General features: G+C 42.1%; 1 protein-coding gene across 1 annotated transcript in view; it reads left to right on the forward strand.

The window, feature by feature from the left end:
* Nucleotides 1–17,618, forward strand: part of LOC141052001 (cytochrome P450 2H2-like) — a 43,352-nt gene that overhangs the window by 16,410 nt on the left and 9,324 nt on the right. Inside the window, exons 5-8 of the mRNA XM_073549165.1 lie at nucleotides 9,467–9,643; nucleotides 12,544–12,685; nucleotides 16,963–17,150; nucleotides 17,232–17,373. Of these exons, the coding sequence (XP_073405266.1) occupies nucleotides 9,467–9,643; nucleotides 12,544–12,685; nucleotides 16,963–17,150; nucleotides 17,232–17,373 (649 nt within the window). The remainder of the gene's footprint in view (nucleotides 1–9,466; nucleotides 9,644–12,543; nucleotides 12,686–16,962; nucleotides 17,151–17,231; nucleotides 17,374–17,618) is intronic.

The raw sequence follows: 17,618 nt of genomic DNA on the forward strand, positions 1-17,618 counted from the left end.
GGATAACCAACTGTGGGGGGGACCCTCTTCTTGCCGCAGACAAACACGAGACTGAGGCAAAGTTTGTATTGAACAGGTCCGTTTTTAGTGCCCATCCTTCTGTAGACAACAGCAATTCACCGCAGCTGTTTCACATTTCTCTGTACACAGGCCCCGGTACCTTCACTTCCTTTGTAACTATAATCGTGGTGTCCTCTGTAGCTCTTCCACTGTGGCTGGCCTAGGCCCAACCACCACAGCGCTGTACCAGTCTGAGCACACCGTCCGTATGATAGCCCCAGGCTGTCTTCGTCTGCGGCTACCATCCTCTGGGCCACCCCCCTGTGACCGCCTCAACTGTCAGTCCTCTCTGGAGCCTTTCCACTGTCTCTATTACCTCAGCAGAACTTCCTCTTTACTGTGCTCCCTTCGCTGACTGACTCTTCCAGAACCTTCCCTCAGCCTTTTATACTTCCAGTTCTGGTAACTCCGCCCACCATCACCTAACAGTTTCTTTGACCAATGGCAGTTATTCAGTCCCACTCCTACACTCTCCACTGCCCTCCAATGGGCAAGCTAAAACACTGCACCCTTTCACTTTATCTTAACAGTTTCACACCTACACTGCGCTACACCTCTGCTTCTCACTACAGGCTGGTTTGTCTGTCAGTCCACCTTCCCTACATCATCCATATTGAGTGAGCGTGTGTGGGTTATGCCTTCTATATATATATATGGTGAATCGGAGAAACAAATTTTTACACTATACTCGATACAGCTTGTATCTTGTTATACAGTACCTTTGTTCGACATTTAGCATTACGGTCAAATCCATACTGTGTAAGCATCTGAGAGTGATTACGGGGCTATTTATATGGAGATTTCAATTGTACCCTAAAAAATATATACTTGTTATCCAGGACCTTTTTTTGCAACATTTTTTATTATGGTCAAAACCAAACTGAGTGAGCGTCTGAGGGTGACTACGGAAATATATACCGATATTTTCAATTTGGCCAACACTGTATACAGCAGAACGCTTCTGATATAGTAACCTTTTTAGCTATTTAGATTCTGGTGTAATCCATAATGAGCCTGTAAACGTCTGTCTGTTACTCCGGCAATATATTTGGAACTTTAAGATTACCCCAACACTGTATACAGCTGTACGCTTGTGTTACATAACCCATTTACAGCTTTTCATATTCTTGTGTAATCCATACTGGGTCTGAGAGAGTTTGTGTCTGCCTCCTGAAATGTATACAGAGAATCAGAATGTTTACACTATACTATATATTCCTTGTATCTGGTGATACTGTAGCCTTTTTCACCGTGTTATTTTATTGGGTAATCCATACTGAGCCTGTGAGCGTCTGTGTATGCCTCATGAAATATATACGGAGATTTACTGTTATCCATAGACTGTATAGAGCTGTACGCTTCTGATACAGTACCATATATCTACTGGTATTTTGCATCCATTTTCAAAAACATGAGGAAGTATGGTGGAAGAGGAGGCGGATGTGGGCGTGGAGGGCCACCTGGTACTGATGGTGGTCGTGGTGTATCTGCTGGTAGTGCCAAAAATACAGTAGCAGCTAAGGCAGGAGGTGTTGAGCCAGCGTCATGGTGTAGCTCTGGAAGGCCTGGAAGGCTCCCTTTTCTGGGAGTAAGTAGACTGCTTTTAAAGCCGGAGTATCATGAACTGTTTGTGACTTACATTGCTGAAACAGCCTCCAGCTCTATCGCCTCCTCTTCTGAAGTTGTAAAAAATGCAAGCACTGAGTCGTAACTGCAGGCTTCTGGTCAGGAGCAACCCCTTTCCATGTGTCCTTCACCCACACACCTCAGATTACTCCATTGAGCTCTTTTCACATACCATGCCTGGTTTAATTAAAAATAGGGCCCATCATGTACTGGAGCAATGTATATGGGGCAGATCAGACACTGGAGCAGCATCTAAGGGGCCCATTATACACTGGAGCATTACAAATGAGGCCCATTATATATGGAGCATTATTGGAGTCCATCATACACTGGAGCATCATCCATGAGGCCCATCATGTACTGGAGCATTGTAAATGGGGCAGATCAGACACTGGAGCAGCATCTGAGGGGCACATTATACACTGGAGTATTACAAATGGGGCCCATTATATATGGAGCATTATTGGAGCCCATCATACACTCGAACATCTTCCATGAATCCATGAGGCCCATCATGTACTGGAGCAATGTAAATGGGGCAGATCAGACACTGGAGCAGCATCTAAGGGGCACATTATACACTGGAGTATTACAAATGGGGCCCATTATATATGGAGCATTATTGGAGCCCATCATACACTCGAACATCTTCCATGAATCCATGAGGCCCATCATGTACTGGAGCAATGTAAATGGGGCAGATCAGACACTGGAGCAGCATCTAAGGGGCACATTATACACTGGAGTATTACAAATGGGGCCCATTATATATGGAGCATTATTGGAGCCCATCATACACTCGAACATCTTCCATGAATCCATGAGGCCCATCATGTACTGGAGCAATGTAAATGGGGCAGATCAGACACTGGAGCAGCATCTAAGGGGCACATTATACACTGGAGCATTACAAATGGGGCCCATTATATATGGAGCATTATTGGAGCCCATCATACACTCGAACATCTTCCATGAATCCATGAGGCCCATCATGTACTGGAGCAATGTAAATGGGGCAGATCAGACATTGGAGCAGCATCTAAGGGGCACATTATACACTGGAGCATTACAAATGGGGCCCATTATATATAGAGCATTATGTGGAGCTCATCAGATACTGTATGGAACATTATATGTGACTATTTATTTGGTATGGAGAAATATATGGGGCTCATTATTCTGTATGGCGCACTAGGTGGTGGCCATAACACTGTATGGAGTAATATACTGTCCTGTTTTTGAGCTATTGTACAATTTAAAATAGATCAGTCATGTCATGTAAGCAGTGAAGTATATGTCATTGTACTATACCTATATTTCTGTGGCGTATCGGAGCATCATGAGTTGTGGTATGTGTTAAAGGGGCGCACTGACACTCTTTGGCCCAGGGCACACGAAAAGCTGGAGCCAGTCCAACCCCCCACAACTTTAGCCAAATAACCCCCAGTTTTCAATGCGTAACTATTATTAGGAAGTAAATTAAGCTTGACAAGTTTCAGTTATAAGAATTGATGTTTTTGGCATTGAAATGGGCACTGTAGTTGTGTTTACTTTCTTCCACTCCCTGCTGACTTTTCTTCCCCATTGACTTGCATTGTGTTTCGTGTTTCAGTCAGCCTCCAACTTTTCCCTATAGTCGGCCGATTTTGTTCGACTCGACTTTTGCGAAAGTCGGGTTTCAAGAAACCCGAAAAAAGGCAAAGTCGCTCATCTCTAGTGTTCACAAACGATCTCCATCCAGCCTCACTGAGCTTGAGATGTTTGCCAAGGAAGAATGGGCAAGAATTTCAGTCTCTCGATGAACAAAACTGATAGAGACATATCCCAAGCGACTTGCAGCTGTAATCGCAGCAAAAGGTGGCGCAACAAAGTATTAAATTAAAGGGGCCGAATAATATTGCACGTCCCACTTCTCAGTTTTTGTATTTCCACAAAAATATAAAATAACCAATAAATTTCATTCAACTTCACAATTGTGTCCCACTTGTTGTTGATTCTTCACCAAAAATTCACATTTGGTATCTTTATAGTTGATGCATGATATGTACTAAAAGGTTGAAAAGTTCCAGGGGGCCGAATACTTTCGCGAGACACTGTGTATACAGTATATATATATATATTATATAGAGCTGTTATTGCATGGGCTCATGCTTAGCGCCGCAGCAATCGAATGTGGGTGTCTGCTCTGTGAGGGCTAATACCCTGCAGCGATGCCCTTGATTGGTTGTAGCACCCATTGCAGGCATTTAACCAATTTAATAGTGACTGCGACATCATGGGACATCGCAGAGGGAGTGAGCTCACTCTATGCTCCCACTGGCACAAAGCAATGCGATCACATTGTGTAAATTGTCTTCATGGTGACTTCGGGTCCCAAGATGGCTGTGGAGTCACCCAGAGATGTTAGGCTGCTAGCTGTTGGGCTGACAGAACGCACTAAATATTAAAGATGATAATGAGGTGCGTTCACAGCCTGGGGTCCACCGTGCAGAGATGTAAAACTGCTGCTGGGTAATGATGACGGACGCTATATGGCGGTGTAATATAGGAACACACGGGGTTAACTTCGCCCCGTGTGGGCAGAGGCGGTCTCTTACCACACAGAGCCGCACGACCACCAAATACAAATGCCGCAGCTTGTTTATGCTCACAGAGCTTTGGCAATGTGAGCGCTAGTGTATAGTCACAGGACTCTGCCTATGACACTGGGTTAGAGTCCCTCTAGACACTAGCATGACTGCGGAGCCTACTAAAAATAACAGAACAGTAGTGCACCACGTGCATACTGCACCGCTCGGATGGACGCCACTAACCACCCAGACTAGGGAGGAAAGCGCTGGATTTGCGGTACAAAGGTGCCCAGAACAGGAGGGCACCGTATTGCGCTGAGTGAGGTGCTGTGAAACGGTAGCAATGTGGCATAAGATGGAGCCACTAGTAGGTGCTGATTCTAAACCCTAAATCCTACAAACATGCGTATCCAAGGGAGGGAAGTATAATAAGTTAGTCACCAGTTTCATGCATCCATCATCACTCATACACATAGCAAAAAGAGTCTATACTTGCTCATGGCCGAGCGGCCATGCGAACCTTTTATGGCGGCGACCTTCCGGGACCTTCCTGATAGTCCAATCAGAGCTGCTAGAGGACCTGAGCATGTGACCTCCGGCCTCCAATGAGAGGTTGCCCCACGGGCATGCTCAGTAGGCTGCAAAAGGAACTTAGACTCTTGAGCTGCTTGCTGTTGGCTAGTGCGGATTGCTAAAGCTGAACCAGAGGTGGTGGCAGCAACCAACCTCACAGCACTTGCCTGAGCAAGACGCTGGGATTGATGCCTTTGCTGAGCAGCCCTTTCTGTGGCTGGAACAAAATGGGAGACGGCAGAGGCAGGAACCTAACACTAGCTCATTCTGAGAGCATGAGCTGAAACACCGCCTTCCTGCATGTCATATAAAGCCTGTAAAAGACAAAGTGAGCAAAAACTCTGCTGTCATACAATGCAGTAATGCTCAGAGTATTAAGTCAGCAATCTCTCATTATACAGGCCCATATGCCTGGTCCTGGAAGAATGTAAAAAGAGCACAAAAACTGAAAACATATCAATCCAATAAATAAATTTTTAAGTAAAAAAGTACATATATTTGGTATCGTCGCATCTATAACGACCCGACCTATACACTAATTCACCCCTTCAGTGAACACCATCAAAGCATATTTGTATGCTTTTTTTTTAAATCATCATACTGCTGAACAAAAGGTGGAATAAAACATGGTCCAAAAATCCAATCTACATAAAAATGGTAATGCTAAAAAACAAGCCACCACACAGCTCCATCAGTGGAAAGATAAAAGTTATAGCTCTCAGAATAAAGCGATGTAAAAAAAATATTTTTTCTATAAAATTGTTTTTATTGTGTAACAGTGCCTAAATATAAAAAAAATAGAGGTATCTCGGTAATCGAACTGGCTCGAAGAATAAAGCTGCCTTTTCAATTTTACTACACGTGGAACGGCATAAGAAAAAAACATAATTTCTGAATTGCTTGTTTTTGTTAATTCTGCATCCCGAAAATCGAAATCGATCAAAGAATGTCATGTGCCCAAAATGGCACCTATAAAAACATCAACTCTTCCCTCAAAAGCAAGCCCTCACATGATTAGGTCAGCAAAAAAATGGAAAAAATTATAGCTCATATCAAATCATATGGTGATGTGTTTTTGCAATAAAAAACATCTTTTAGTGTGTGACAGCAGCGAAACTTAAAAAAGGATATAAATCTGATATCGCTGTAATTGCACCAACCCAAAGAATAAAGTAATCTAATCACTTATAACACATGAGGAATGGCATAAATAATAAATAAAACTGATTCTTCACCTGCTTTTGATTTGTTCATTCTGCCTCCCAAGGATCGCAGTCAGGCTCGGCGAACATTATCATGTGCTCTGCATTGAGAGCTTACCCCAGGTTTTACATGTAAATCTTTGAAACACATGATTCAGATGCTACCCCCAAGGGAATATTTCCTATAAGGCCGGGATCACACACAGCGAGATATGGCTGAGTCTCGCAGGTTAAAACCAAGCTCTGGCGCTGGCACTCCGGAGCTGAGCGTGGAACTGCACAGCAATACATGGAGCTGCACGCTCCGCTCCGGAGTGCCGGCGCCAGAGCTTGGTTTTAACCTGCGAGACTCGGCTGTATCTCGCTGTAGTGTGACTCTTGCCTAATAAGTCAAATGGAGACACTGTGGATGACATCTGTCCACCTATTATACAGTGGTATCCGTCTTTTTAGGCGTGCATAAAAGCACATAGTTTTGAGCACCTCTGAAACAAAGGCAGTTGCTGAACAGAGGCCCGATGGAGTCCAGAGTAACTCTGCTGCCACATTAAAGTGAATGGATCCCTTGGGGGTCTCATCTGAATCACGCCACTTTGAAATTTAGATGTAAATCCCTATGTAATGCTCAGCATAGAAAACTGGATATATGTGGTCACAAATATTATGTAAAATGATCTCTACAAAAGATTCATATCAATCCACAAAAAAGTATGCCCCACTCAGGTCCGTCATCTGTTAATGGAAATATAGGAAGCTTCCACGTTACTGGTAGCAAAAAGGCTCTGGAAAAGCACTATGGCTCATCACCCCCCCAAAAAAAAAAAAAAAATTTTTTTAGAAAATTCTGTGCTCTCAAATCCAAATTTCCCTTCCTTCCTGAGCCCCCCAGTGTGCCTAAATCACATTTAGTGTTTGGCATTTCTGTAGCAATGATGGCCCGCCTTTTTCACAGGTGCATATCTCCAGAAGCATGAGCTAGGCACCACAATGTATTGGTGACAGTAAGGCTGTGTGCACACGCTGCGGATTAGGTGCGGATTCATCCGCACGGATTTTGTAAAATCCGCAGGTGAAACCGCAGGTCAAAAGACCTGCTGTTTTACCTGCGGATTGCTCTGCGGTTTTGTCCTGTGGTTTTTCATCTCCTCAATGGAGGAGATGGCAAACCGCAGCAGAATCCGCAGAAAGAATTGACATGTCAATTCTTTCTGCGGATTGAAAACCGCAGATAATCCGCGCGGAAAATTCTGCACCGTCTGCATTGCGGTTTTTGATTCCCATAGGGAATCATGGTACTGTACACCGTAGCAAAAACTGCTGCGGGTCCGCAGCGGCCAAAACCGCAGCAAAATCCGCAGCGTGTGCACACAGCCCATGCCGGGGACTACTATGTATGGACATCACAATGACAGTTTGCAATTTTAAATCAAAAACATGCACTGCTGCTTGTTTCTGGAAAACGCCCATGAAGTCAAAATCATCACTAAACGTGTAGATAAATTCCCAAGGGAGCAAAATTTTCAAAATAAGGCCACTTGAGAGGAAATTCTCTTCTAGCACTTAGGGGCTCTGAATATGGAGTCCGCAAACTATTCTAGCAAAATCTGTGCTTTGGGAGGAAAAAATACCTCTTTCCCTCCTGAGTCTCACCATACAGATAAGTAATACTGTACAGCCACATACACAATATTCCAAATTATTATGCAAATGATATTTTTCTCTGATTTTCCTAAATGGTAGGTGCAAATGACAGTCAGTCTAATAAAAGTCATCACTCGTTAGAGTATACATCGAATTTTATTGAATTTTATTTCTTTCCCATGTTTGGGTCACATGAGGCGGGGGGGGGGGGGGTTACTGTTTAGGCACATCAGGGGCTCTCCTAATGATGCCAGAAAATGTTGCAATAAAAAGGTCAAATGTTGCTCCTTCCCTTCTGTGCCCTGCTGTGCGCCAAAACAGTTGGTTTCATCCACATAAAGGGTATTGTCGTACTCAGGAGAAATTTCACTACAATTTGTATGGTGCAATTTCTCCTGTTACCCTTGTGAAAGTGCAAAATTTGAAGCTAAAAGAATGTGTGAAAAAAATTTTTTTTTTTAGGCACATCAGGGGCTCTCCAAATGTGACATCGCATCTGCTAATTATTTCAGCATATTTTACTTTCAAAAAGGCAAATGGTGCTCTTTGCCTTCTGAGCCCTGCTATGCTCTAAAATAGTGGTTTTCCCCCACATATGGGGTATCGGCACACTGAGGAAAAATGTCACAACAAATTTTATAGTGCAGTTTCTCCTGCAACCCTTGTGAAAATGTTTGGGGTTAAAATAATTTTGTGTGAAAAATATGATTTTATTTAGTTTCTTGTCTCAACGTCATGAGCCTCTTTGAAGCAGTTGGGGGGTTCAAGGTGCTCACCACACATTTATATAAGTTCCTTGAGGGGTCTAGTTTCCAAAATGGTGTCACTTGTGAGCATTTTCCACTGTTTAAGCATATCAGGGGCTCTCCAAACGCGACATGGCATTCGCTAATTATTCCAGCATAATTAAGTCAAATAGCACTCCTATCCTTGCGAGCACTGCCATGTGCCCAAACAGTGGTTCTCTCCCACTTACGGTCTACCGACATACTCATAAAAAATTGCACAACAAATTTTGGGGTTATTTTCCCTGTTACCGTTGCAAAAAAATGGTTCTAAATTTTTGTGAAAAAAGGTACTTCCACGTTCCATTAATTCCTCTGAAGCACCTGAAGGGTTAATAAATTTCTTGTATGTGATTGTGAACAAGGTGAGGGGGTGCAGTTTTTAGAATGGTGTCACTTTTGTTTTTTTTTCTAAAAAAAAAACCCCTAAAAAGGCCCCTCAAAGTTCACTTCAAATGTGATATGGTCCTTAAAACATGTTTTTTTTTAAATTTTGTTGAAAAAATGAGAAATTACTGGTAAACTTTGAACCCTTAACTTCCTAACACAAAAAAAATCATGTTTCAAAAAAATTGTGTGATGTAAAAAACATATGGGGAATGTTATTTGCTATTTTTTTGTGACATTTCTCTCTTATTTAAGGGCATAAAAATAAAAAAAATAAAAACTGCAAAATTTTCCAAATTTTAGCCAAATTTCCGATATTTTTACAAATAAATGAAAGTCATATCAAACAAATTTTACTACTGCCATGAAGTACAATGTCATGAGAAAAAAAATCTCAGAATCAGTAGGATTTGTTAATGCGTTCTAGAGTTATAACCCCATAAATTGACACTAGTCAAAATTGAAAAATTGGGCCAGGTCAGGAATGTGAAAACTGGCTTTGGGGTGAAGGAACTGGCTTTGGGGTGAAGGGGTTAAAGATATGTGTTATTAAAAAGATGAAGATGTTCCGTTTCCATTTTAAAACCATAATAGGAGATGATTAATATATATCATTTTACAGCTTCTTGGAATGTTTCCACGTTTGATGAAATGTCTTCCTGGGCCACACCAGAAGATCTTATCAAATAATATCAAGATGAAAAAGTTTGTCAAAGAAATGATAAAATCACACAAAGACACCTTTGATGAGAGTTGCCCACGAGATCTCATTGACTTCTTCCTCCTGAAAATAGAAGAGGTAGGTTAGAACATGTTGACTATTTCTAGAGGGGTCTCAAAAAGGGAGAATGTGCCCTTGGTACTAAGTGAGGTCAAGCTGCTTGGCCAGAGTATAAAGTTTAGATGGCTTAGGTTTATGAACTTCTGATACTGAAGCCATATAAATTCTACTGGGAATTTTCTTCCTGGTCGATGGAAAGCTTTAACACAAGATGACTTTTCATACCACTGATGAATGATATACAGCTCTGGCAAAAATTAAGAGACCACTGCACAGTTTTATAAAAATCAGCTTCTCTCCATGTCTGTCAGACATTCCATTCCAATGTCAGTTGAATTCCAACCAGAGTACACCTCATTCTACTTAATGTGCTTCTGGTTGGGTGATCACCTGAACCAAATCTTATTTAACAAAGGAAAGTATAAAAAAAAGCCTGCTGTAGTGTTCACGATTTTCTTACACTAGGACAAGCTGGATGGCAAAACAAGTGCTAGTAATATCCCAAAAGTAATAGGAATGAAAAAATTTTCCATGTCAAAGGAGTTGAAAAGACAAGTCTTGAGTGAGAAAAATAGCTCAATCCTGGCTTTACTAGCAGAGGGATACAGTGAGCATCATGTTGCCTCCATCCTTAAAATTTCTAAGATGACAGTCCATTACAACAAGGTCAAGCAGCAGATATTGGGGACAACAAAGCTACAGACCGGCAGAGGGTGAAAATGAATCTCCACTGATCTGAATGACTATCATCTTATTCGAATATCAGTCAGCAAGATGACATCAAGTGACCTACAAAAGGAATGGCAAATGGCCGCTGGGGAGAAGTGCATGGCAAGAACAGTTCATAACAGGCTCCTAGAGGCAGGGCTCAAGTCATGTAAGACTAGAAAAAAGCCTTTCATCAATGAGAAGCAAAGGAGAGCCAGGCTGCCAAAGACCATAAGGATTGGACCATAGAGGACTAGAGTATGGTCATCTTCTCTGATTAGTCTAATTTTCAGCTTTGCCAAACACCTGGTCATCTAATGGTTACACGGAGATCTGGAGAAGCGTACAAGCCACAGTGTCTTGCACCCACTGTGAAATTTGGTGGAGAATCGGTGATGATCTGGGGATGCTTCAGCAAGGCTGGAATTGGGCAGGTTAATCTTTGCGAAGGACGTATGAATCAAGCCACATAAAAAGTTATCCTGGAAAAACAGTTGATTCCTTCTGCTCAAACAATGTTCCCCAACTTTGAGGACTGGTTTTTCCAGCAGGACAATGCCCAATGTCACACAGCTAGGTCAATAAATGTGTGGAGGAATGACCACCACATCAAATCCCTGTCATGGCTAACCCAATCTCCAGACCTAAATCACATTGAAAACCTCTGGAATGCAATCAAGAGTAAGATGGATAGTTACAAGCCATCAAACAAAGAACTGCATAAAATTTTGTACCAGGAGTGGCATAAGGTCACCCAAAATCAGGGTGAAAGACTGGTGGAAAGCATACCAAGACCAATGAAAGCTGTGATTAAAAATCATGGTTATTCCACAAAATATTGATTTCTAAACTCTTCCCGAGTTAAAACATTAGTATTGTTGTTTCTAAATGATTATGAACTTGTTTTCTTAGCATTATTTGAGGTCTGCAAGCACTGCATTTTTTTGTTTTTTTGACCATTTCTCATTTTCTGAAAATAATTACAAAATTTAGTGCTTGGAAATTTGAAGACATGTTGTCAGTAGTTTATAAAATAAAAGAACAATTTACATTTTACTCAAAAATATACCTATAAAGAAAAAAATCAGACAAACTGAACATTAAGGGGTCTCTTAATTTTTGCCAGAGCTGTATAGTTTAAATAGTTGTGCAGCAAGACTCTGAGGCTGAGTTCACATGTGGCGTTTTTTTCGCGTTTCCGCGGCGGTTTTATCCGCGCGATTTTGCCGCGAAAAATAAGCATCCCATGCATTCCTATGGGATTCCGCAATGCTGTGCTAATGCTGCGGTTTTTACCGCGGCGGAATCGTTTCGCTGTAAAAAACACAGCATGCTCATTAATTTGCGGAATCGCGGCGATCCCGCACTCATAGGAATGCATTGTTCCGTTTACTTCCCGCATGTGGCTGTGCCCACCATGCGGAAAGTAAGCAGAACAATTGCGGATGGTACCCACGGTCTGGAGGAGAGGAAACTGTCCTTCGGGCTTTGGGTACCATACCCCTGTAAAAAATAGAATTTAAAACAAAAAAATATTGTTATTCTCACCTTCCGGCGTCCCGCGCAGCATTCCCGCCTCTCTCCACGCTCCCGTTCCCAGTAATCCTTTGCGAAAATGCTCGCGATGGCGTCATCGCGAATTACCGCGAGACATCGCGATCCCGCGAGAACGGACGTCATCGCGGGCATTTTCGCAAAGGATTACTGGGAACGGATGCGCAGGACGTCGGAAGGTAAGAATAACACCATTTTTTATTTTTTTTTACATTCTATCTTTTACTACTGATGCTGCATAGGTGGCCTCAGTAGTAAAAAGTTGGTCACACTCGTCAAACACTGTGTTTGACGAGTGTGACCAACCTGTCAATCAGTTCTCCAAGCGATGCTACAGATCGCTTGGAAAACGCTAGCATTTTGCAAGCTAAATACGCTTGCAAAATGCTAGTTTTTCCGCGGGAAAATCGCGGGATTTTAAAATGCGATTTTCCCGCGGAATGGAATTCCGGAACTCTCGCGGTAATTTCCACGAGAGTTCCGGTACGTGTGCACTTAGCCTGATAGTCATTTTGATTAGAAGTAGCCTAATGTTGTCAAGGTCATTAATGATCTCAAGCAATTTATATTATGATATCTTATCACATTGGATATAAATAAATAAAATATCTAAAATACATGTCACATAATGATTTCTGTTAAAATTGTTTTTACAGGAGAAAAATAATCCAGAAACTGAGTTCTGTGACGATAACTTAGTGGGGACCGTAATTGATTTGTTTTTTGCTGGAACTGAGTCTACAACTATGACATTGAGATACAGCTTCCTAATACTTCTCAAACACCCAGATGTGCAAGGTAAGATGCGTCTCTACTTAATGAACTTATATATGATGAATAGTGTTGAGCATTCCGATACCGCAAGTATCGGGTATCGGCCGATACTTGCTGTATCGGAATTCCGATACCGACTTCCGATATTTTTTCAATATCGGAATTCGGCATCGGAATCGGAAGTTCAAAGTTGATTGACAGCCTGACGTCATCATGATGCGCGGTGTGTGCGCATCATGATGCGCCGTCATTTCGGGCCTTCCGGGGGTCTCTGCCGGCCTGCCGGGGGGCTGTGCCGGCCTGCCGGGGGGCTGTGTGGACTGCCCGGGGTCTGTACCGGCCTGCCGGGGGGCTGTGCCGGCCTGCCGGTGGTCTGTGCACCCTGTGGGGGTCTGTACCGGCCTGCCGGGGGGCTGTGCCGGCCTGCCGGTGGTCTGTGCACCCTGTGGGGGTCTGTACCGGCCTGCCGGCGGGCTGTGCCGGCCTGCCGGGGGGCTGTGCACCCTGTGGGGGTCTGTACCGGCCTGCCGGGGGGCTGTGCCGGCCTGCCGGGGGGCTGTGGTGATGTCCGGGGGTCTGTGCAAGCATCGTCCGATGGGACTACAAGTCCCATCTGGCGATGCCTGCTACCATGACAGTGATTGACACATTAGCCAATGATGGGACAGTAGTAGTCCCATCATCCGGCTAATGTGTTAAATGTTAAAAAAAAAAAAAAAAATACTACATACATACTACATGCATGCTACATACATACCACATGCTACATACATACTACATACATACCACATACATACTACATACATACTACATACATACCACATATATACCACATATATACCACATACATACTACATACATACTACATACATACTACATACATAACACATATATACTACATGCATGCTACATACATACTACATGCTACATACATACTACATATATACTACATACATACTACATACATGCTACATACATGCTACATACATACTGCATGCTACATACATACTACATGCATGCTACATGCATGCTACATACATACTACATGCATGCTACATACATACTACATGCTACATACATACCACATACATACTACATACATACTACATACTACATATATACTACATGCATGCTACATACATACTACATGCTACATACATACCACATACATACTACATACATACTACATACATACTACATGCATGCTACATACATACTACATGCTACATACATACCACATACATACTACATATATACTACATGCATGCTACATACATACTACATGCTACATACATACCACATACATGCTACATACTACATACATACTACATACATACTACATACATATTACATACATACTACATACATACTACATGCATGCTACATACATACTACATGCATGCTACATACCACATACATACTACATACATACTACATACATACTACATACATACTACATGCTACATACATACTACATATATACTACATGCATGCTACATACATACTACATGCTACATACATACCACATACATACTACATACATACTACATACATACTACATATATACTACATGCATGCTACATACATACTACATATATACTACATGCATGCTACATACATACTGCATGCTACATGCATGCTACATACATACTACATACATACTACATGCTACATACATACCACATATATACTACATACATACAATACATTCATACAATACATACATAGACATACAGTACATATAACATAGAGTAACATACTTACCAATACTTGTCACATTGTTCCCCGAAGCCATTGTCTTTTCCGGAATAAATATTAACATAACAAACCACAAAAATACTCACCCACGATCCGAAGCAGTCCACGAGTGTGTCCCACGACGATCTTGGGTAGAGAACTGCAGCATCAGATGATGCTGCCGTTCTCTACGGGCTGCAGGAATCCAATGACGGAAGGTAGGTATCCTTCCGCACTGTATTCCTCCGCCACTTAAAAAAAAAAAAAGTCCCTAGTCTCACTTTATGCCATTGCTGCGTGGGAAATTCCCACACAGCAATGGCATAAAGTGAGACTAGGGACTTTTTTTTTTTTTAAGTGGCGGAGGAATACAGTGCGGAAGGATACCTACCTTCCGTCATTGGATTCCTGCAGCCCGTAGAGAACGGCAGCATCAGCTGATGCTGCAGTTCTCTACCCAAGATCGTCGTGGGACACACTCGTGGACTGCTTCGGATTGTGGGTGAGTATTTTTGTGGTTTGTTATGTTAATATTTATTCCGGAAAAGACAATGGCTTCGGGGAACAATGTGACAAGTATTGGTAAGTATGTTACTCTATGTTATATGTACTGTATGTCTATGTATGTATTGTATGAATGTATTGTATGTATGTAGCATGTATGTAGTATGTATGTAGTATATATGTGGTATGTATGTAGCATGTAGTATGTATGTAGTATGTATGTAGCATGCATGTAGCATGCAGTATGTATGTAGCATGCATGTAGTATATATGTAGTATGTATGTAGCATGTAGTATGTATGTAGCATGCATGTAGTATATATGTAGTATGTATGTAGCATGTAGTATGTATGTAGCATGCATGTAGTATATATGTAGTATGTATGTAGCATGTAGTATGTATGTAGCATGCATGTAGTATATATGTAGTATGTATGTAGCATGTAGTATGTATGTAGCATGCATGTAGTATATATGTAGTATGTATGTAGCATGTAGTATGTATGTAGCATGCATGTAGTATATATGTAGTATGTATGTAGCATGTAGTATGTATGTAGCATGCATGTAGTATATATGTAGTATGTATGTAGCATGTAGTATGTATGTAGCATGCATGTAGTATATATGTAGTATGTATGTAGCATGTAGTATGTATGTAGCATGCATGTAGTATATATGTAGTATGTATGTAGCATGTAGTATGTATGTAGCATGCATGTAGTATATATGTAGTATGTAGCATGTAGTATGTATGTAGCATGCATGTAGTATATATGTAGTATGTAGCATGTAGTATGTATGTAGCATGCATGTAGTATGTATGTAGTATGTATGTGGTATGTATGTAGCATGTAGTATGTATGTAGCATGCATGTAGTATATATGTGTTATGTATGTAGCATGTAGCATGCATGTAGTATGTATGTAGTATGTATGTAGTATATATGTGGTATGTATGTAGCATGTAGTATATATGTAGTATGTATGTAGTATATATGTGGTATGTATGTAGCATGTAGTATGTATGTAGCATGCATGTAGTATATATGTAGTATGTATGTAGTATATATGTAGTATGTATGTTGCATGTAGTATTTATGTAGTATGTATGTTGCATGTAGTGTTTATGTAGTATGAATGTAGCATGTATGTAGTATGTAGTATGAATGTAGCATGTATGTAGTATGCATGTTGTATGTATGTAGCATGTAATTTTTTTTTTTTTTTTTTTACATTCAACACATTAGCCGGATGATGGGACTATTACTGTCCCATCATTGGCTAATGTGTCAATCACTGTCATGGTAGCAGGCATCGCCCGATGGGACTTGTAGTCCCATCGGACGATGCCTGCACAGACCCCCGAAGCCTGCACAGACCACCGGCAGGCCGGCACAGCCCCCCCGGCAGGCCGGCACAGCCCCCCGGAGCCTGCACAGACCACCGGCAGGCTGGCACAGCCCCCTGGCAGGCTGGCACAGCCCCCCGGAGCCTGCACAGCCCCCCGGCAGGCCGGCACAGCCCCCCGGCAGGCCGGCACAGCCCACCGGAGCCTGCACAGACCACCGGCAGGCCGGCACAGCCCCCCGGCAGGCCGGCACAGACCACCGGAGCCTGCACAGACCCCCTGGCAGGCTGGGACAGCCCCCCGAAAGGCCCGTACAGACCCCAGAGAGGCTGTACAAGGGCAGGAAAGGGTTTTTCTTATTCCGATACCGGAAGTCCCATAGACTTGAATGGGACTTCCGGTATCGGAATCGGCGATACCGATACTTTTTTTAAAGATCGGCCGATACCATCCGATACGATACTTTGAAGTATCGGACGGTATCGCTCAACTCTAATGATGAACTTACATGTGATGAATTCCTGCATCAGACCTGTAGACGTAAGAGCGTATGTGCTCTCACACCATTGCTACTTTAATTCAGTATTTAGAGAGTCAAATAAATGCACATGAGTATAAGCACGTGTAAATAATGTGATGCTTCAGAAAACCTCTTGAATGTTCTCCAATTGGTGATAATAATTTACCTTTTTTCATTACCACTCTACAGAGAAGATCCACGAGGAGATTGACCGTGTAGTTGGCCAAAACCGATGTCCATCAGCAGAGGACCGGGCACAAATGCCATATACTGATGCGGTCATTCATGAAATTCAGCGATTTGCAGATATTTTCCCTATGGGACTTATGCGTGCAGCACAGCAAGACACAACTTTAAAGGGATTTCACATACCGAAGGTAAATTGTCAATAACAGAACATTATAACATACTGCCATGTCTTCTGTATTCAGCAACTGATTTGATATGTATTCCACAAGGGAATGATGATGCTTCCGATGATAACATCTGTTCTGAAAGACCCAATTCATTTTAAGAACCCAGAAGAGTTTGATCCTGGACACTTCCTTGATGAGAATGGTGGCTTTAAGAAGAGTGAAGCCTTTATGGTATTTTCTGCAGGTACTGCGCCTTCAAGGGTTTCACAGCTTTTTAATAAAACATGCTATTACAAATTTTAGTGAAGCCATGATTGTACATTATTTTCCATATCTGATCCAATTTTAAAAGGAATACACCAGGAAATTATGTATTATGTCTAATGCAGGGCCTGAAGAAGTGGAACATGACTTTTGTCTTTTAATCATACTCCACCCCCACAGGTCCTGTACTAGGCATGGAACCATGTATCAGTTCTTCCTCTTGGT

This window comes from Dendrobates tinctorius, unplaced genomic scaffold, assembly GCF_039654945.1.
Source record: "Dendrobates tinctorius isolate UK_male_01 unplaced genomic scaffold, ASM3965494v1 ptg000158l, whole genome shotgun sequence".
In the NCBI taxonomy this organism is placed as follows: domain Eukaryota; kingdom Metazoa; phylum Chordata; class Amphibia; order Anura; family Dendrobatidae; genus Dendrobates; species Dendrobates tinctorius.